Here is an 18,226-nt window from a genome sequence, read left to right on the forward strand (position 1 = left end):
AATGGTGGTATTACATCTCAAACTATCAAGGTTGTAGGCCTGTCTGTATTTTACTGGCGACACTGCATCTAAAATACTGTGAAATGCAAAATACATAGTACAAAACTGGAGGGGATTTAGAGAAGAAGAAAAAATGGGCAAACCCAGCTTTCATTTCTGTGGCTTTATAGTCTTCCCTGTCAGAGAAACTGCTGTGGTTCCTATACACAAGGGCAGGGCTCGGGTGCAGGCTGCTGCTCAGAGGAGCAGACAGCTCAGCACAGAGAGCTTGTGTCTGGTAGTTTGCAGTAGGCATGTGAGAATTGGGCATGAGCTGGATGGGTCTGAGGGTGAGACTCGAGGAACCTCCACTGCTTAGAACCTTCTCATGAGGAGATGGTGGTTTAGCAGTGGGGCGGGGGAAGAGTGGAACTGCTGCAATCCTCACGGTTTCAGTATTGCCTGTGGAATGGCTCTACGTCCACTCTATGGCTTGAGGGCAGAATTCCTTTCTCCATAACTGCACAGGGGGCTACTCAGCAGAGTACTCAGCACAGCATTCAGGTCATCTGCCAGGTTACTAGACGTCAGCCAAAATGAAAGGCCTGGCAAGTGTGAGTGATTAGGAAAGATTAAAATAGCTAATGTGCAAAGCTTGGCTAACCAGTGAGGAGGGGAGATGCAAAAGCTCGATACAAATATTTGAAAGGCATGAACATCAAGGAAGGAATAGAATTCTTGACGGGGCTCAAGGAGGATAGTTAAGAGTAATAGGAGAAAATTGAACGCAGTAAAGTGTAGAATAGCAGGAACATTTTTCTAATAATAAAGCCTGTCAGGGAAGAGAATAGTTATTAAAGGAAGTGGTGGAAGGCCCATTAGAGAAATTATTGAAAACTAGGGCAGACAAAGCATTGGAGAATAGAGATAATTCTGCACTGCCAGAAGGAGAGATTAGATGATCTAATAGGCATTTTCCACTGCTAATATCTGAATTCTTTTTGTCTGGCCTTTTAACATCTAGCTTTTAATGTTTGTTTCTTAAAGTAGGATTATGAGAATCTCATATTCTGGGGAGCCAGAATGGCACAGCACATTTCCTGTCCAGTCTTACTGACATGCTGATGGAGGCCTCCACCCCACCCACAGCCTTCTTGTTCAGAAGCCGAGTAGGGTTTTCACTTCATTTGATATCACTAGCTCGTTATCAAGAGATGAATGTTTGATGAGTATCTTCAGTTCCTTCACTGCACCATCTGAGGCTACGTCTACACTAGCACTTTTGTCGGCAAAACTTTTGTCGGTCGAGGTGTGGAAAAAACCACACTCCTGACCAACAAAAGTTGCACTGACAAAAGTGCTAGTGTGGACAGCGCTATGTCAGTGGGAGAGCATCATGGGGGGTTGTTTAATTATGCCAGCGGAAGGCTTCTTTCCTCTGGCATAGAGCGGCTATGCAGGAGACCTTGCAATGGCCAGCTGCGGCAGTGAGTAGTGTAGACATAGCCTGAGTTGGAGAAGTTCAGTTCTGTTTGGGAGCTGCTTTCTTCACAGATAACGGCAAAGAGGAGCCTAGGTGTAGACAGCTGAGGCTCTCAATTTTCTTTTTGTAAAGTACGTTTTGCCCCTTTCCTCCACCAGTCTAACTGTCCTTCCTACTTTAAACTGTGAATATTAGGGGTGACGACTGTCTTATAGTATATTTTGAAAGTGCCCAGAATGCTGCAAGTACTTCTGAAATACAAATTACTAATAATAAACATGTGACATGACTCTTCAGTTGTGGGCTTTACAACCAATCATTAAGAAATATGAATCTTAAATATATTCACAAATTCAATATATATTTGTTCTGAATATTACATAGTTATTGTGAATATCGGAGACATTAGAAATAGAACTCATTCATATCCTAACTATCCCTATAATTAGAATTTCAGCAAAAGAATAATGCTTCACCCAGTATAGTTCAACCAAAGCATTTCACATATTTTCATTTTATTTCGTCAGCAAAAGGTGCTTGGATTTTTACTAAGGAACAAAACAGTAGCCCTCTGTAGGTAATTATTTCTGTAGTACCAAGTTTCCCATTTTCCATATGTAGTATTTAGTACATACCATGCAGGGTTCACACCTACTATCATCACCATTTTCAAAGCAATTCTCTTGTGCAAATTCCATTTTTCTATTGATGTGGCCAAACAAATTACTCCAATTAATAGCAAATGAAAATCTTTGAAATAAGCAGCTGCCACCTGAAATCAAAAACAATTTGTTAATGAAATGGGTGCTTTTTACCTATCATTTTTAATATGACCAAATAAAAAATATCAGCCTCAGCAGAAACAAGTAGGCATGCATTGAAATATGTGCTGGAAAGGTTCCATTTTCTTTTTATTATGTCAGTGCTATTGCTAAACCCATGTGAATCACTGGGTACATGGAGTTAAATAGGTGTGAAACAATGCAAGAAAGAGGATAATAAGTAAGGCTGTCAGTTAATCACAGTTAATTCACACGATTAACTCAAAAAAAGTAATCACAGTTTAAAAAATTAACCAATATTAATTGCACTGTTAAACAATAGAATACCTATTGAAATGTATTAAATATTTTGGATGTTTTTCTACATTTTTAAACATATTGATTTCTGTAGAAGACAGAATACAAAAAGTGTACAATGCTCATTTTATATTATTTTTTATTACAAATATTTTCACTGTAAAAATGGTAAACAAAAGAAATAGTATTTTTCAGTTCACCTCCTACAAGTACTGTAGTGCAATCTCTTTATCGTGAAAGTATAACTTACAAATGTAGATTTTTTTTTGTTACATAACTGCACTGAAAACAAAACAATGTAAAACTTTAGAGCCTACAAATCCACTCAGTCCGACCTCTTGTTCAGCCAAGCAAACAAGTTTAGTTACAAGTTGCAGGAGATAATGCTGCCCGCTTCTTGTTTACAATGTCACTTGAAAGTGAGAGCAGGCATTCACATGTCACTTTTGGAGCTGGCACTGCAAGGCATTTACATGCCAGATATGCTAAACATTCTTATGCTCCTTCATGCTTCGGCTACCATTCCAGAGGACATGTTACCATTTTCAAGTGACATTGTAAACAAGAAGCAGGCAGCATTATCTCCTGCAAATGTAACCAAACTTGCTTGTCTGAGTGATTGGCTGAAAAAGAAGTAGGACTGAGTGGACTTGTAGGCTCTAAAGTTTTACATTGTTTAATATTTGAATGCAGTTATTTTTGTACATAATTCTACATTTGTAAGTTCATATTTCATGATAAAGAGATTGCACTACAGTACTTGTATTAGGTGAATTGAAAAATACAATTTCTTTTATTTTTTACAGTGCAAATATTTGTAGTAAAAAATAAATATAAAGTGAGCCCTGTACACTTTGTATTCTGTGTTGTAATTGAAATCAATATATATTTGAAAATGTAGAAAACATTCAAAAATATTTAAATAAATGATATTCTATTATTGTTTACCAGTGTGATTAATAGTGTGATTAATCACGATTAATTTTTTTAATCACTTGACAGCTCCAATAATAAGGTTCATGATGTAAGCAACCTAAAATCATCAAGCACATTTCACATGTGACCTAAGCTAAAGGTGAAAGACTGCTGTATTAGTCCATTTCATCTTTAATCCATCCAGCTACCTCTCCATTGCAAACACTTTGAGGTATAAGAATTTAGAACATGATGCTACAGTGCCTATCACAATGATGCCTCAAGCTCAGGACTAGTCACATGTTTAAATATGTTTTTCTGGTTTGAGATCAACTGGTATCAATTTCCACTGATATCAAGGTAGTAGTTATTGGGCCCTTAGCATTTCATATTTCTGACGTAATGTAGTGTAATGTTAATAACACTTTGCATGTCCATAGCACTTTTTCATCTATTGATCTCAAAGCACTTTGCAAAGGGAGATAAATGTTATTATTGCCATTTCACAGATGGGACAACTTTGGCTCAGAGATGATGCCCGCAATAGTTTGTGCTGGCTTCTGCTGCAGGTCTGAGCATGAGGCGGAACCAATTGAATAGATCTTGGTCCAGAAAAACACTTAAGCTGTGTGCTTAACTTTGAGCATGCGAGTAGTCCTGAGCTTGAGGCCCCATTGTGATAGGTGCTGCAGAAACACATAGTAAAGACAGCTGATGAAATTGCAGCATTACACAGTTCTTTCTTTAGGCATTCCACAGTTTATGGCTATATAATATGTGCAGCGTAAGAAGACAGGGAAGAAGAGGAAGGTTACCTCCTTGGATGCCATAATACCAAACATTGGGAACATTAAGGCAGGAAGTAAAGCTGAAACACCCAGTGGCAGAGCTTCTGTGAGCCAAAAGATCGCAACTACAAACAGCGTGTAGGCACATTCTGCTTCCTAGAATACACAAGACATCATTCAAAATAAGATTGGATTCACCTAGCAAACAATCTGACAATGGTATAGGGGACCAATGCAAAGCCCATAGAAGTCAATAGAAGGACTCATGCTGACTTAATTGGGTTTTGAGTTGGGGCCCAAAGCTTAATTGTACTTAGTATTATCATCAGAAGCAGATACTTTGATTTATATCCTTATAAATAATAAAAAAACATTATTATGAAATATTATTTTATGCATTCATTATTTTATTTATGACTTTTTTGTTTATAAAGATGCACCATTAAAAAGAAATGCCTGCCATTTTCTCCAGGCACTTCATGAGACATTTTGAAACTACAATTATACAAGCAGATTATGCTAGGAACCTCTCTTCACCCAAGAATTAAAATAAATCGTAACCCCCAGCAACTAAAAATATCCTTTTGATCTTTAAGATCACCCAGAGAACTCCTGTGCAGGCAGTACGTGAAATCCTGGCCCTGCTGAAGATAATTCGATTTTGCCGTTGATATCAAAGGAACAAGGATTTCACCCAGTCTGCTTCAATACAGTTGTCCTTATGTCTTGCAGTTTTAACGTCTTTCATTCTGAATCCTGAAACACAGGATTCACTTTAGCTTCACCACTGAAATGCAGCCATCGCTGCAGCATTTGAAGCTGTAGAAGGAATTATTGTAGGTAGAATGAATTTATCAAAATTGGAGTTTGGCCAAACCTGCTCTGAGCTTTGGGTTTGTACTGAAACCAAATGCCTTGCGTTTGGAATTCTGTTAGGCATACTTTGCACAGCTCTGGTTTACACATCTGCTCTTGAAAAAAGTGCCTTTCTTACCACATGAGGTCAGGAGAGGAAAATGACATATGTATTGTTGGCATCCTTTCATCTGCAAGAGACGGTGGGAATTGCAGGCTACGATGTAGATGGTTTGCAATGTCTCATGTGACTGAATAGTCCAATCTGAGATCTGCATGATCTTTGGCAGTTATTGCAAATGTATATATCTTGGTTGGGAACTGCTTGCTTCCTACGGGATCTTTTCTCTTCAGGCTGTAGGAGCCAGCTTCTGTCATGGACTTTGATACCCTGATGGAGACGATGGCACTACTTGTTACAATCATCCCATATGGCTAATACTAAAAGATGTAGCTTTGGGGATAAATAATGGGATATAGTTTTTACCTTTGGAAGGCTGGTTCAAATCCAACCCAAGGGACTAATGGCCAAACATTACTCCTTCTACTGGCAGTTTTTGGTCTATGTGAAATAAGCTGAAGTGTCTGTATTGCAAAACTTCTACCACATTTGACACTAATTTGCACCTTTGTTCACAGATTGAGCAGAAACTGGACTGATTCCCACCAACTCGTGAATCCTGCAGAAAAAAAGAGGAGGTGGGTTTGTGAATCACTGTGGAGAAGGTTGCTATCTGTTCCATGGATAACAAGACACCTTCATTTTCCAGAATCGTCACTCTAGCACCTTTTATTTGCAGTAAAAATATATTAATACTTTGGAAAAGCAAGCAAGCAATGGTACCCTTTGCATCGCTGTGTATGGTGTTTACACTGGAATATCTATGAAAGCATCTCATGTAGTTTCTCTAATATCAGAAAAATTTAGGCCCCCAAAAGTCAAGTTAATGTCCAAGATTGCATATAGCTTTTATTGGGTTCAGTGAAATCCTTACTTGCTTTATATAGCTATTTCTGAAGGATTCAGTGAATGATTCCACCTCCCACCCCCCTTTCCACTGAGCTTTTCACTGATACTCAGTGACTTCTGAACTAGACTTTTAAGTGCTATCATTTTTTCTACTAAGATCAGATCAGTGCCAAGAAGAAGTACCAGAAAAACCTTTATCCAGTGTGATTGTTCTGCCAATGTGGAACTGGCATACCAGAAGCCAGTCAAGCCTCAGACGTTACTGGCCTGAAATGACGTAATACATTTATTTTAAGTAAAAAAATAAAAAAATGATCCCTGCTATAACCTTTCACTGTATTTGTAGGTCACCCTTGTGGTCTTGATATGGTATCTTTATACGACATTTATTTATAATACTAAAATGTAGGTAACGTGTCCTGAAATTGAAGACATGGATCAATGCAGATCAGGATTTTATTTAATATGATAACTTTTTTAATCATTGAAGTCAGAGGGCCTGATTCTTGTTTACACTTAGGCCCTTTGCCTTACACGGAAGTACAAAGTCCCTTAAAGTGAGTAAAATTGCATTTACTGAGACTGCAAATATAAATTGCTGCTTAGATTGAAAACTCTTCAGGGCAGGGAGTTTCTTCTTGTTCTGTGCCTAGCATAATGGGACTCTGGCCCATGAGGGGGGCACCTTGTCACTATTGTATATCTCCCAACATTTCAAGGGGCTAAAGCAAGATGCAGCGCCACTCAGATTTGGCCCATTTACTTTACCATAGACAATGATGGAAGGGCAGCTGGGCCAAACCTGAGTGGTGCTGCTACTCTGTGAGCCACGTCACAATGCCACTTGATTTGGGGACCATCTTTAATGGGATGGGATCCCTGGGGTGCAGCCTGGGACTGTGAGACCACTGTGTCCCCTAAATTCTCTCCAGCCTGAGCTGTCTCTCACAATGCTTTGCTAGTGACCAGTAGCAAACCTCTCCAGGAGCTGTGATCACTCAGCACAATAGCATGTGGAGCCCCATACCCAGATAGATTGCATTAACGCTCCCAGAGCTACTCATGAATCACACAGGGAAAGGAACTAGAGCCAAATCCCCCCCAGCTCCCAGCATTGTACCTCAGGAATATACTGTCTTGCACTGCTCAAGATGAGCAGTAAAAAATGTATCAATTGGTTTACCACTTCATAAATGAAAAGTGGATATACACCAGCCTTTGCAAAACCTGAGCAGATTTGCCACACACTTCAGGCAAACTCAGGTAAAGATAAAAATTAAAGAAGTTTATTGACTACAAAAGGTAAATTTTAAGTGATATTAAGCGATAGGTAAGAAGTCAGAGTTAGTTACCAAAAGAAATAAAATATAAGCACGCAGTCTAAACTCTCAACCCGATTAGACTGGGCAACAACTAGACTAAGCAGTTTTTCTCACCCCACTGTATATTTCAGTCCTTAATATACAGATTTCACCCTTGAAATCTGGGTCAGTCCCCTCAGTTGGAGCCTTCAGAGTGTCCTCATTGCTTGCAACGTAGGTGGGTGAAGGAGAAAGGCCCAGCATGTGGCCACTGTGTCTCTTTTATATACTCAGTTCTATGTGCTTCGGGAGCATAAGTCCAGGCATGTCTGGGGCATTGCTGAGTCTCCAGGCGAGATTGAGCAATTCCTCTAGTGTGGCCTCATGCAGGTGAGTCACTGCATTGAGGCTCCCTTGCTGGACAATGGTTGTTGGTGGGTTGATTGACACCCTGCCCGGATGTTGGTTACTTTCCTTGCTGTTGCCTCGGGGGAGATAATATCTGGCTGATTCCCCAATTTACAGCATGCTTTAGTGACCACCATACAACACATTTCTCGTAACTTCATATGCACTAACAATATACATATATGGATAGAGAAATGATGTTTAGCAGATCAGAACCTTCCTCCTGATACCTTACAAGGCATGTTTTATATGTAAGATCAGGATTATATACAAAAGAGGAATACGGGGAGTCTAGGACGCTCCCCAAAGATACAGAATGTCACAGAGGGTCCCAGAGCAAATTGCCCCATTCCCCCACTATCTTGGGTGGCTCTGATTACAGGAATGTTCCACTTCAACCAGGACAGAGATTCTGGGGGGTGGGGGGGTCAAAGCAGGATAGTCCTGCAAAATCCAGGACTTTTGGAAGGTCTGCCACTGCCATACAAATATTATGAATTGTTATATTTACTCTCCACTTTAGATTCTATTTACACAGCCAGAGTGGTGTAAAGAGGCCTTATTGTAAATGAGAATCAGACTCAGAGTCTGCATACCCTGGCCTACATATGGCCTGACACTTGGCTACGAGACTAGGTCAGTCTTCTTTACACTATGCAAATACTTTCAGATATTGCAATACGTTCGTCTTTTATCATTATTATTATGATAATTATTGTATTATTCATATCAGTGCCAGAAATGTACATCTGCTTCACCAATGTAGTGAAGACACAATCCCTTCCTTGAAGAGCTTACAGCATAATTCCAACAAGTAAACAGAAAGCAGAACAACTTAAACACATAAGGCTAACTCCCCTTACATAAGTAGTACCCATGAAGTGAAGTTCCAGAGTACTCACTTGAGTGAGTTAGACAAGCAGGGGTAGGCCCTGGTGCCCAGAGGACGATGATGGCAGCAGCAGAAGGGGGCACTGAGCAATCCTGCCCAGGAATTGCTTTTGTAGCTTTTGTATTGGATGTATTATGATCAACAGTGCTCTGCTTCCTCACCTCAGCACCCTCAGATAAGGACAGGATTTTGTCCTAAAATTCTCATATGTTCAACAAGTGCAGTGATCTAGCATTTGCTCTGAACTTCAGTCTTGCACGCAAGAACAGTTTGCTTTTTAGTCTGTTAGCAGCAGGGCCGGCTCCAGGCCCCAGTGCACCAAGCGCATGCTTGGGGCGGCATGCCTCATGGGGCGCTCTGCCGATTGCTGGGAGGGCGGCAGGCAGCTCTGGTGGACCTCCCGCAGGCGTCCCTGCAGAGGGTCCGCTGGTCCTGTGGCTCTGGTGGAGCATCTGCAGGCACGCCTGCGGAAGGTCCACCTGAGCCGCGGGACCGGCGAGCGGCAGAGCGGCCCCCATGACATACCGCCATGCTTGGGGTGGCGAAATGGCTAGAGCCGGCCCTGGTTAGCAGGCAGAAAGAAAAATTTTAAGAAATTAACATCTTGTAAAGTTATGCCAAACACTATGGAGTAATAATAATGGCTGAAGGTAATCCTAGGCATGTATCTGCATCCTGCAGATTTTTGTATTGAAAAAAATGCGTGGCAGCATTATCAAAAGTGCTGGTGGGAATTTAGGGCTTTTGACACCTGGAGAGGTGATAGTTGAGGCTTCTGACACTCAGGGAGATGTGGGAAGGTTTTGTTTTTGTAACTGCAAAGCAACTGAAGCCTTTGATATAGGCAAGTGGGTGCATCGACTCTTTAAAATCCTGATTCAGTAAGATAATTGAGTGCATGCTTAAGTTAACTTATTGCAATCAATGGAACTATGCACGAGTTTAAAGTTACGCACACTCTTAAGTATCTTGCTGAATAGGGGCCTAAATTTGGGAGTGGATGCAGGATTGAATTTTTCCTTCGTCATCCCAACAAAACTACACCTTACTTCATCCCTTACTTCATCCAATACAGAGGGACCAGATGGACTTTTCTGCTAAAAGGATCAGCACTGAAAAGATTACCAATATTTAACTTATCATGAGACTTAAGAGTTGAGACTTCATAGATTCATAAATTCCAAGCCCAGAAATGATTATCTAGTCTGACCTCTTGTATAACACAGGCCATAGCACTTCCCCGAAAAAATTCCTGGGGCATATTTTTTTAGGAAAACATCCAGTCCTGATTTAAAAATTGCCAGTGATGGAGGATCCACCATGACCCTTGGTAAATTGTTCCAATGATTAATTACTTTCACAGTTTAAAATTTACACCTTATTTCCAGTCTGAATTTGTCTAGCTTCAACTTTCAGCCATTGGATCATGTCATACCTTTCTCTGCTAGATTGAAGAGCCCATTATTAAATATTTATTCCCCATACAGGTACTTATAGACAGTAATCAAGTGACTTCTCATCTCTCTCTTTGTTATACTGTATAGATTGAACGCTTTAAGTCCATCACTATAAGGCATATTTTCTAATCCTTTAATCATTCTAAAGGCTCTTCTCTAAACCCTCTCCAACTTATCAACATCATTCTTGAATTGTGAGCACCAGAACTGGACACAGTACTCCAGCAGTGGTTGCACCAGTGCCAAATATAGAGGTAAAATAACCTCTCTACTTCTAATTGAGATTCCGTTGTTTATGCATCCCAGGATTTCATTTGACCTTTTCGCCAGAGTATCGCAGCGGGAGCTCATGTTCAGCTTATTATCCACTGTGACCCTCAAATCTTTTTCAGAGTCACTGCTTCCCAGGATAAAGTCCCTCATCTCGTAAGTGTGGCCTACATTCTTTGTTCCTCAATGGATACATTTACATCTAGCCACATGAAAATACATATTGTTTGTTTTGTGCCCACTTTTACCAAATGATGCAGGTCGCTCTGCATCAATGGCCTGTCCTTTTAGTTATTTGCCATTTCCCCAATTTTTATGTCATCTGCAAACTTTATAACGTGACGACTTTATGTTTTCTTCCAGGTCACTGATAAAAATGTTAACTAGCAGAAGGGCAAGAACCTATCTTTACAGAACCCCACTAGAAATACATCTGCTCCATGATGATTCAAGATATGACCTGAATGGGGCAGTTCACACCTCTAAAGAGTTATTTTGCGTAAAACAGTGCAAATTCTGATATTAACTAATTTAACATACATTAATTGAATATGTTGAAGGTTGTTTTCACAATCATAGGCGATAGAGCCATTTCTGAAAAATGTAGATTCTGGAGAAAAATTACATGGGTAGTTTAAAAAGAAGAACAATTATGCATCAATTTATGTTGCTGCACAGCCATATTCTCTGGGCCCTGAGAAAAGTATATGTTGACCAAGGAGAATTCTGGCTGCCTTCCAGAATTCCTTGTACCACAATGTCACAATATGGAAGTCACTATCCCTGACAAGAACTCAGAAATGGCTAGGAAATGAGCTATAGATAAGTCTGTTTACTGTAGGCAGGGATGGTATCACCGCTTTTTATTAAGGTTGCTCAACATTTCCCATTATAAAACCTTGTGTTCAGTCGCTTATTACTGTGCCAAACTTTAATCACTGAAATTTTCCATTCTAGGATAATGCTAGGTCATTTTGCATTTGACCTTTCTTGAATAGTAGCAGCCAAAGCAGTTTAGCTGTTTACAAGAATGAGGCTGGTGAAAATACATTGTTTTGCCAATGTTAATAAATTCTGCTAACCTTTTTTTCCTCAGCTAGTTCAAATGGCAGAGATCTGAGTGGTGGATCTAAAGGTTCCAACACTGCTGATGACCCATATGGGTGTCAACATGATGCCACATAATGGAATTTCTGTTTGTTTTTTCAGTTTGCTTTTTTTAGAATCCTAGGAAATAGCACACAAAAAACTATATTAAAAGAACATTATTAAAAATGCAAAGTTCAAGTATTCAAAAGTTAGGAAATGTCAAAATTAAGGTTGCCCATGCAACCTTAATTTGCCCCCTCCCCTTGTGCATATGCATTATGATACAGTTTTAAATTACAGGATCACATATTTTTCCTTCGGACCCCCGGCTCTATTAGTGTACAGGATAGAACTGCTCTGAGGATGAATCAGGGAAGCGTAGTGAAAGAGACTGTTGTCTGTAGGACCTCTGCTTTGTTGGTTGAAGAAGTCAGAAAGTGTGTAGTGAATGAGGCAGGGATTGAAGTATGAAAAAGGAATGTCTCATGGTCAAGGCAGTGGAATTCTGCCCTGTAGAACTGGAGTCTATCCCTTCCTCTGCCACAGAATTTGTAAGTGATGCTGGGCAAGTCACTTAACCAAACTTTTCACAGGTGGTCACTAATTGCATGTTCCTCATTTTCTGGATACCTGACTTGAGATGCAGGGGTCTAATTTGCATAAGTTCTGAGCATTCACAGCTTTGACGGAAGTAAATAAGAGCTGCACATTGAACATATAGAGTACTAATACTAAGTACTCTGAAAAACCAGGTGCTAGGTATAGGGATAGGAATAGGGATAATACCACCCCCTCACATCTTATAGATGCTGTGAAAATGAATTCAATAATATTTATGGATGCACTCAGATTTCACAGTGATGAGACTACAGAAAAGTCCACGAGGAAACTAATAACTCTGTCTTCAGAGCAGGGTTTGTATAGAGTGCAGTAAATAAGGCCTTGAACAATGAGAAGAAAATAAAGCATTGAAACATGCTCAATTAGTGAGCACCTTCCACTGACTGAGGAGGGGTCCTAAGGAAAAAATATGATGTGATCATGTAAAATCTATATCATAATGCATACACACAAGGGGGCCCCATTAAGGTTGCAAAACAATTAATTCTGCCACTTTCTACCTTCTGAGTGCGCGACTTTGCAGTCTTAAAAATGTTCTTGTAATATAGCTTTTGTGTTATGGAAAAACTACTGTAGCCATAGACTCTTGATTAGCCCTTTAGAACAATATTCATATATTCATTTTCCAGATGCATTACAGAGAGGCCTTCTTATAAGAAACTATTAAAAAAAACCCAAGCATGTTTATAAGAATCGGTTCTCTGTGTCCCAGACCATATTATACATCTCTTAATTCCAGAGCTTTTAAAAGAATGAAATTGATTAAGTGCATTCATATATCCGCTTTATTGCTTGAAATTTTTAACCTTCTCCCCTACCTCCTGCAACTAACTCATCCTGGGAGAAAAGGGAAGCTTATGCCATAAACAAAACTTAAAAATAAAAGTGTTCTGGATTGCTTGAAGCCCTCCTTTTAACCCACCATATAGGTACAGCATGTGCAGCAGCACTACAAGCTTCATCACACTGCCCTACCAGTGTGCTCCATTCCTAGTAGTGAGCCCTCTGTTAGAGGAGGAGAGCTGGCTGAGTTTGCATGTCCGGGCAGACTTTGGCTTCCTAAAACAGCCTGTCAGGAAGGATGGCCATTAGCATCAGCAGTGAGGAGGCAACAATTAGATGTTTTCTTTAATATAAATCTCAACTCTTGCAGTTAAGATTAGCTGAAACATGGTGCGGTGTTTTTTTTTTAAACTTTAAAAATGGTTGCTAGCAAATTGCTATCATTACGACTACCATTAGGTGCTTTAAGTCCAAACAGCAACTGGCCAGCTCAGCCGGATGGTGGAGAGGGAATATACTACTCTGGACATACCCGTCCCCTCCTCATCCCTCTTGCATAGCAACACTTCTGGCAGCGGAGACCCTGGAAGATTTTTTATAATGAGGATGCTAAAAGACATTGAACAAAACTGTAAACCCCGCATGTGAAGGAAGCTAAGCATTCGGCTGCTGCTGTATCTTCAGCACCCCTAGTTCCAGTGCCTCTGGCTGGCAATGCTACCCACCTGGACTCTCTGCATTCCCCGGACACATTGCCACTGGCCTCTGGGCAAGCGTGCAAAAGCACGGAAGGTTTAGGGCCCCCTTTTCTGCTTGCACCTTTGCACAGGGCCAGCCACAATCTCACTTTTAATATTGACATATTCAAACAGAGATTCTTAATTTAACCCAAAGTTGTTGGCTTGAATTGGATTCGGTGGTTTGAGCCATGGGCCAAATTCTCTGCTGGTGCAAATGAGTGCTGCTCCACTGAAGTAATTGGATCTGTGTCAGTTTATACTAGCAGAGCAGTTGGCTCCATGTTTCCATTTCTCTATTGCTGTCTCTTTCATTTTTAAGCAGTGTCTCAGTTTATACATTTTTAAACTTGAAAAACATACTTTCCTTCCTAGAACAGGCTGCTTTGATGGAGGACTAGAAACAACTGAGATCAATACATTCCTGCTTTGACAGATGGACTGATTAAGAATACATTTAGCATACCCATAAAATTCAGATCACTTTACTGCTCAGGGAAAAATCTTTTCATTAACATTATTATTGACTTCTAACAAATGTCTTGATTACACAAGAATGGCCACATTTCACCAATAATAAACATGTTATTGTTTTCCACAGAGGGACAAATTCAGTTAGGTGTTAGATGCTCAGTAAATGCAAGGATTGTAATCTAAAGCACTGATCTTATGTGCAACAATTGGACATTTTCTTAAGTGCAAATTTGGCTTTCGCTGTTAGATTACACAGAGCATTTCTTTCCCTTTAAAAATAGTTGCGGCAAATTTCATCTGAAAGATTCAGGCAGACACACCTGAGGACAAGTGCAGAGCAGGGGAAAAGATACCAATTGAAGGGGAAAGTTGGTTAAATGTAACTAAAGCAATGGACAAACATAAGAAATTCCACTTTTATAGGAAGACATGTCCAGCCTGCCTAGGTCTAAGACCAAATTCTTCCCTTTTCTTCTTTCTACACATATGAGCCTATGAAGCCTGTCAAGTGGAGCTGAAGCACTTGCTCTGTAGCAAACCTCTTCATCTCTGCTTAGGGCTGCAGGAACCTGGGCTTAGGGGCAGGCCCATAAATGCAGCAAGGAGGGACTAGGGAACATGGTCTGCTGCAGATTTTGTGGAATAGCTCAGATCTGAACTTAATGTTTTGGGATGGGCCAGTGAAACAATTTTTCACAAGTCCATCCTATTCAAATAAGGAATGCAACAGCTCCTACTCCAGTTCTCCAGTCTTCCAAAGAGACATCCAGGTTAGACAAGAAAATTGATATTCCTGATATTTCTAAGGTAAAGAAGAAGCAGAAACTTCCTTTTAAAAAAATGAACCACAGAGATCTCCTTTATACATCAGGAAGAAACAAAATAAAGGACAAAATCCCATATTTCCTTTCTAGTTCATCTATACTGTAAAATATACTGCAAACAGATTGCGCAACTTCATTGTGTCCAAAATTAAAACAAACCAAACAGGGTGGGATTTTCAGAACAGGCAATGTGATTTGGATGTTCAGTTCCCAATGTTAGTGAGAAATCTCTCAGCCAGCTCAGCTTGAGAAAATAGATATAAACTGTTTCAGAAGTAATTGTCACTTGGCTGTTTACATTAAACTTGTTCGGTTTTATATATTTCTGTAAAAACACTGCAATGTGATGAAAATAATCCCTGATGCAAACATATTTGAGACTCTAGCCATTCTGAAAGGATGTGGGAAACTCACAGACATACAGTATATAATAATTGCCTATAACGTCAGTTCACTTACTTTGGTTCGAATGATGAGAGGCAGTGGAAGTAAAAGCAGTGGAGTGAAGAGAATCAGTAGGAGCCTTCGGTAGATCCAAAGCTGACTGAAAATTTTCATTGCTGAGAGCTGATGGTTCAGTTTTCTGATTGAAACTACCAAAAAAAAAAGAAAAAAAAATCAGATGTCCTATAAATAGTTGACTCTGATTAATATTTCTCTAAACTATCACCTTTGGACTTTGCAACAGACCGATTAGTCAAGTCAAGTTAAAAATAAATCTTTCTCTTTATTGTTTTAGTGTCGTTATTAACACTAGGAAGATAAGATTGGTGTTCACCAGTAAACTCAAGGCTAGAAATGTGTTCTGCATTTATGGTGTAGTAGTTTTCTCATTACTATATTCTTCTTACCCTACCCCCATAATATTTACATAATACATTCCTATAACTGGAATAGGGCATAGAGAGCTAGATCCTGCAAGGTGTTGAGAAAGCTCTTAACTACCATTGACCTGAATAGCAATTGAAGACCCTCACACTTGCAGGAGTGGCCCCTTGCAAGTTCAGGCCCAATGACAGGTTATATCTCTATGCTTGACATTTTATTTATGTTAAGCTCAAGCCTAGCCTGCTCTGTTTTAAAGGGAGCCCAGGAACTAACAAGATCCACAGAAAACATGTGATCTGGAAGAAGAAAATTCTCTACCTACCAATGGCACTTCTAATACAGCTTCACTGTTAGTGAAAAAAAAAAGGCTTCATTAGCATGAACACAACATAAGCTGGCATTTTTGAAAGACATAACTGAGAGCACATGCCTACAAAATGTAAATTAGAATGGAGTGAAAGTCAGATCTCTGACTGTAATGGCCCATGGCCTCGTATGTGCTCTGAGAGATGCACTCAGCTCAGAAAAGCTTTGCCAGGCTCTCACTGCCACCGATCCATTTTCATTTCCTCAACTTGCTGCGCAGAGTGATTGGCAGCTGGAATTTACTAATATTCAGCCCTTAAATAGCACGTTTCATCCGTAGATCACCAAGGAAGGTAAATATCATTATTTCCCTTTTACAGAGGAGGAAACAGAGAGGTAGAGGGACTCCCTTGAGGCTGCATAGCAGATGAGTAGCAGAGCCAGGATGTCTCCCACTTCTTTGATGCCCATGATGCCTCCCATCAAATTAGGGGGGATGTAAAGAGGAGATGGCAATGTGCTGAGCCCTGATGAGGAGTCAGTTCTCTGAACAGAAAAGGGAGGGTCAGAAGGAATGGATATTGGGCAAAGGCCAAGACATCAATAGGATTTAGTCACTGGAGTAGCAGACAGTACTATTCATTTTTCTTTCCACATATTCAAGAGCTCACTTTTCTGAACTCATAAGCAATATGAGGTCAGAAATGACTATCTGACCAGCTGCAGGATTTAAGACATATGTACGCACATACCTACTAAGGGGATGCAATCTGATGCACTTTAAACCTACACTTTTATCATTTTCCCTTTTTCTGATTCCCTCCCAATGAATTATCACTTCTGACCCTAGCAGAATTCCATCATGGAAAATGCAATTAGACTGCAAAACAATAAAGTTAAATCAACAAATAAAAATAAAAAACAACATGCAGAACAACTGGAAGAAACAACTCTATAAGATTTTAATAAAATATGATTTAGGAATCTGGACAAGAAAGCACGGGTTTAGGTCTCAGCATTTAGTTTGTACAGGTTCCTGTGATCTCTTTAGCTTGATTTTCTTAGGGCTGCTAGTGGACTGTAATTTTCTATTTTTCTTTCTAGCTGTTCCACGTGACTGAACTTACATTCAAGAGCTGCAAAGCAGCTGGGAAAGAGAGAGCAGCATAGGAGAGTCCCACTGGCAGCCTTTGAAGAAGCAGCTCACAGAAACCACATGAAGCCCCATTTTCTTCATGTGACCTGTCATCCACTTGTCCATAGAGTAGGGGGAAAACCACTGATATTTTACGTTTAGCTATGGCCTCTGTTGCTGACTGTAAAATAGTTGGCTTGCATCCAATATATTCCAGAACAGTGTTCTTGTAGCATAGTTCATTAACAAAACATTTTGCACTTTTAAAATCTTACAGTAGGAAGGAAAGTGGAAGCTTTGTGAGCTATTGACTATAATAAATTATATAGCTCCTGTGAAGCCGGCTGACCACGTCATGTCAGAATGTACTCAGGTCAATTCACTTGTGTATTAGTATGGATCAACGCAATTAGTGTTTTGGGTGTTTAAACGTAATAAAACTAATGGGATGTTACATGCATTGCTTTCACTTATCTGTTCCTGTCATAATGTAATATCAAACATCCACATTGTAAATACCCCTGTAATTAAATACTCAGACATTAAAGAGGCCTTGGGGAATGCTAATGAAGGATTTTATTCAAAAAGGTGCAAATGGCCATTGTGGTGATGGCCTGAGGTCAGAGGCTCAAAATGCATTCCTCATGCAAAGGAAAAGTCCACCTGGGTAGAGCCCATGTCAGCTTGTCATTTGTGAGAAGATATAAATATGGATTCAAAGAAAGATCCATCCTCTCTAGACTATTTGGAGTCTAATGGCAGAATAACTGAACAAGAAGACGGAGATCCCCCAAGTTATTCTGAGTAGCCCCGAGAGACTTTTGGGAAACTGGCAGATTATTACATCTCTGCTACTATTTGGAATTATAAACTGACACTCACCTATATATATATTTTACCTGCTTTAACCTCTCAATAACTCTCCTTTTCTTTTCTTAGCTAATAAATCTTTAGCTAGGTTACTACAGCATTGCCTGCCAGCATTGTCTTGGGGTAAGTGACTGGTCTCTTGAGACTGAGAGATACCTAAAT

General features: G+C 39.9%; 1 protein-coding gene across 1 annotated transcript in view; it reads right to left on the minus strand.

The window, feature by feature from the left end:
• Nucleotides 1-18,226, minus strand: part of SLC13A1 (solute carrier family 13 member 1) — an 80,735-nt gene that overhangs the window by 29,181 nt on the left and 33,328 nt on the right. Inside the window, exons 2-4 of the mRNA XM_030554197.1 lie at nt 15,385-15,518; nt 4,272-4,400; nt 2,098-2,234 (exon numbers count right to left, since the gene is read on the minus strand). Coding sequence (XP_030410057.1) covers nt 2,098-2,234; nt 4,272-4,400; nt 15,385-15,518 — 400 coding nt within the window. The remainder of the gene's footprint in view (nt 1-2,097; nt 2,235-4,271; nt 4,401-15,384; nt 15,519-18,226) is intronic.

This window comes from Gopherus evgoodei, chromosome 1 (genome assembly GCF_007399415.2).
Source record: "Gopherus evgoodei ecotype Sinaloan lineage chromosome 1, rGopEvg1_v1.p, whole genome shotgun sequence".
In the NCBI taxonomy this organism is placed as follows: domain Eukaryota; kingdom Metazoa; phylum Chordata; order Testudines; family Testudinidae; genus Gopherus; species Gopherus evgoodei.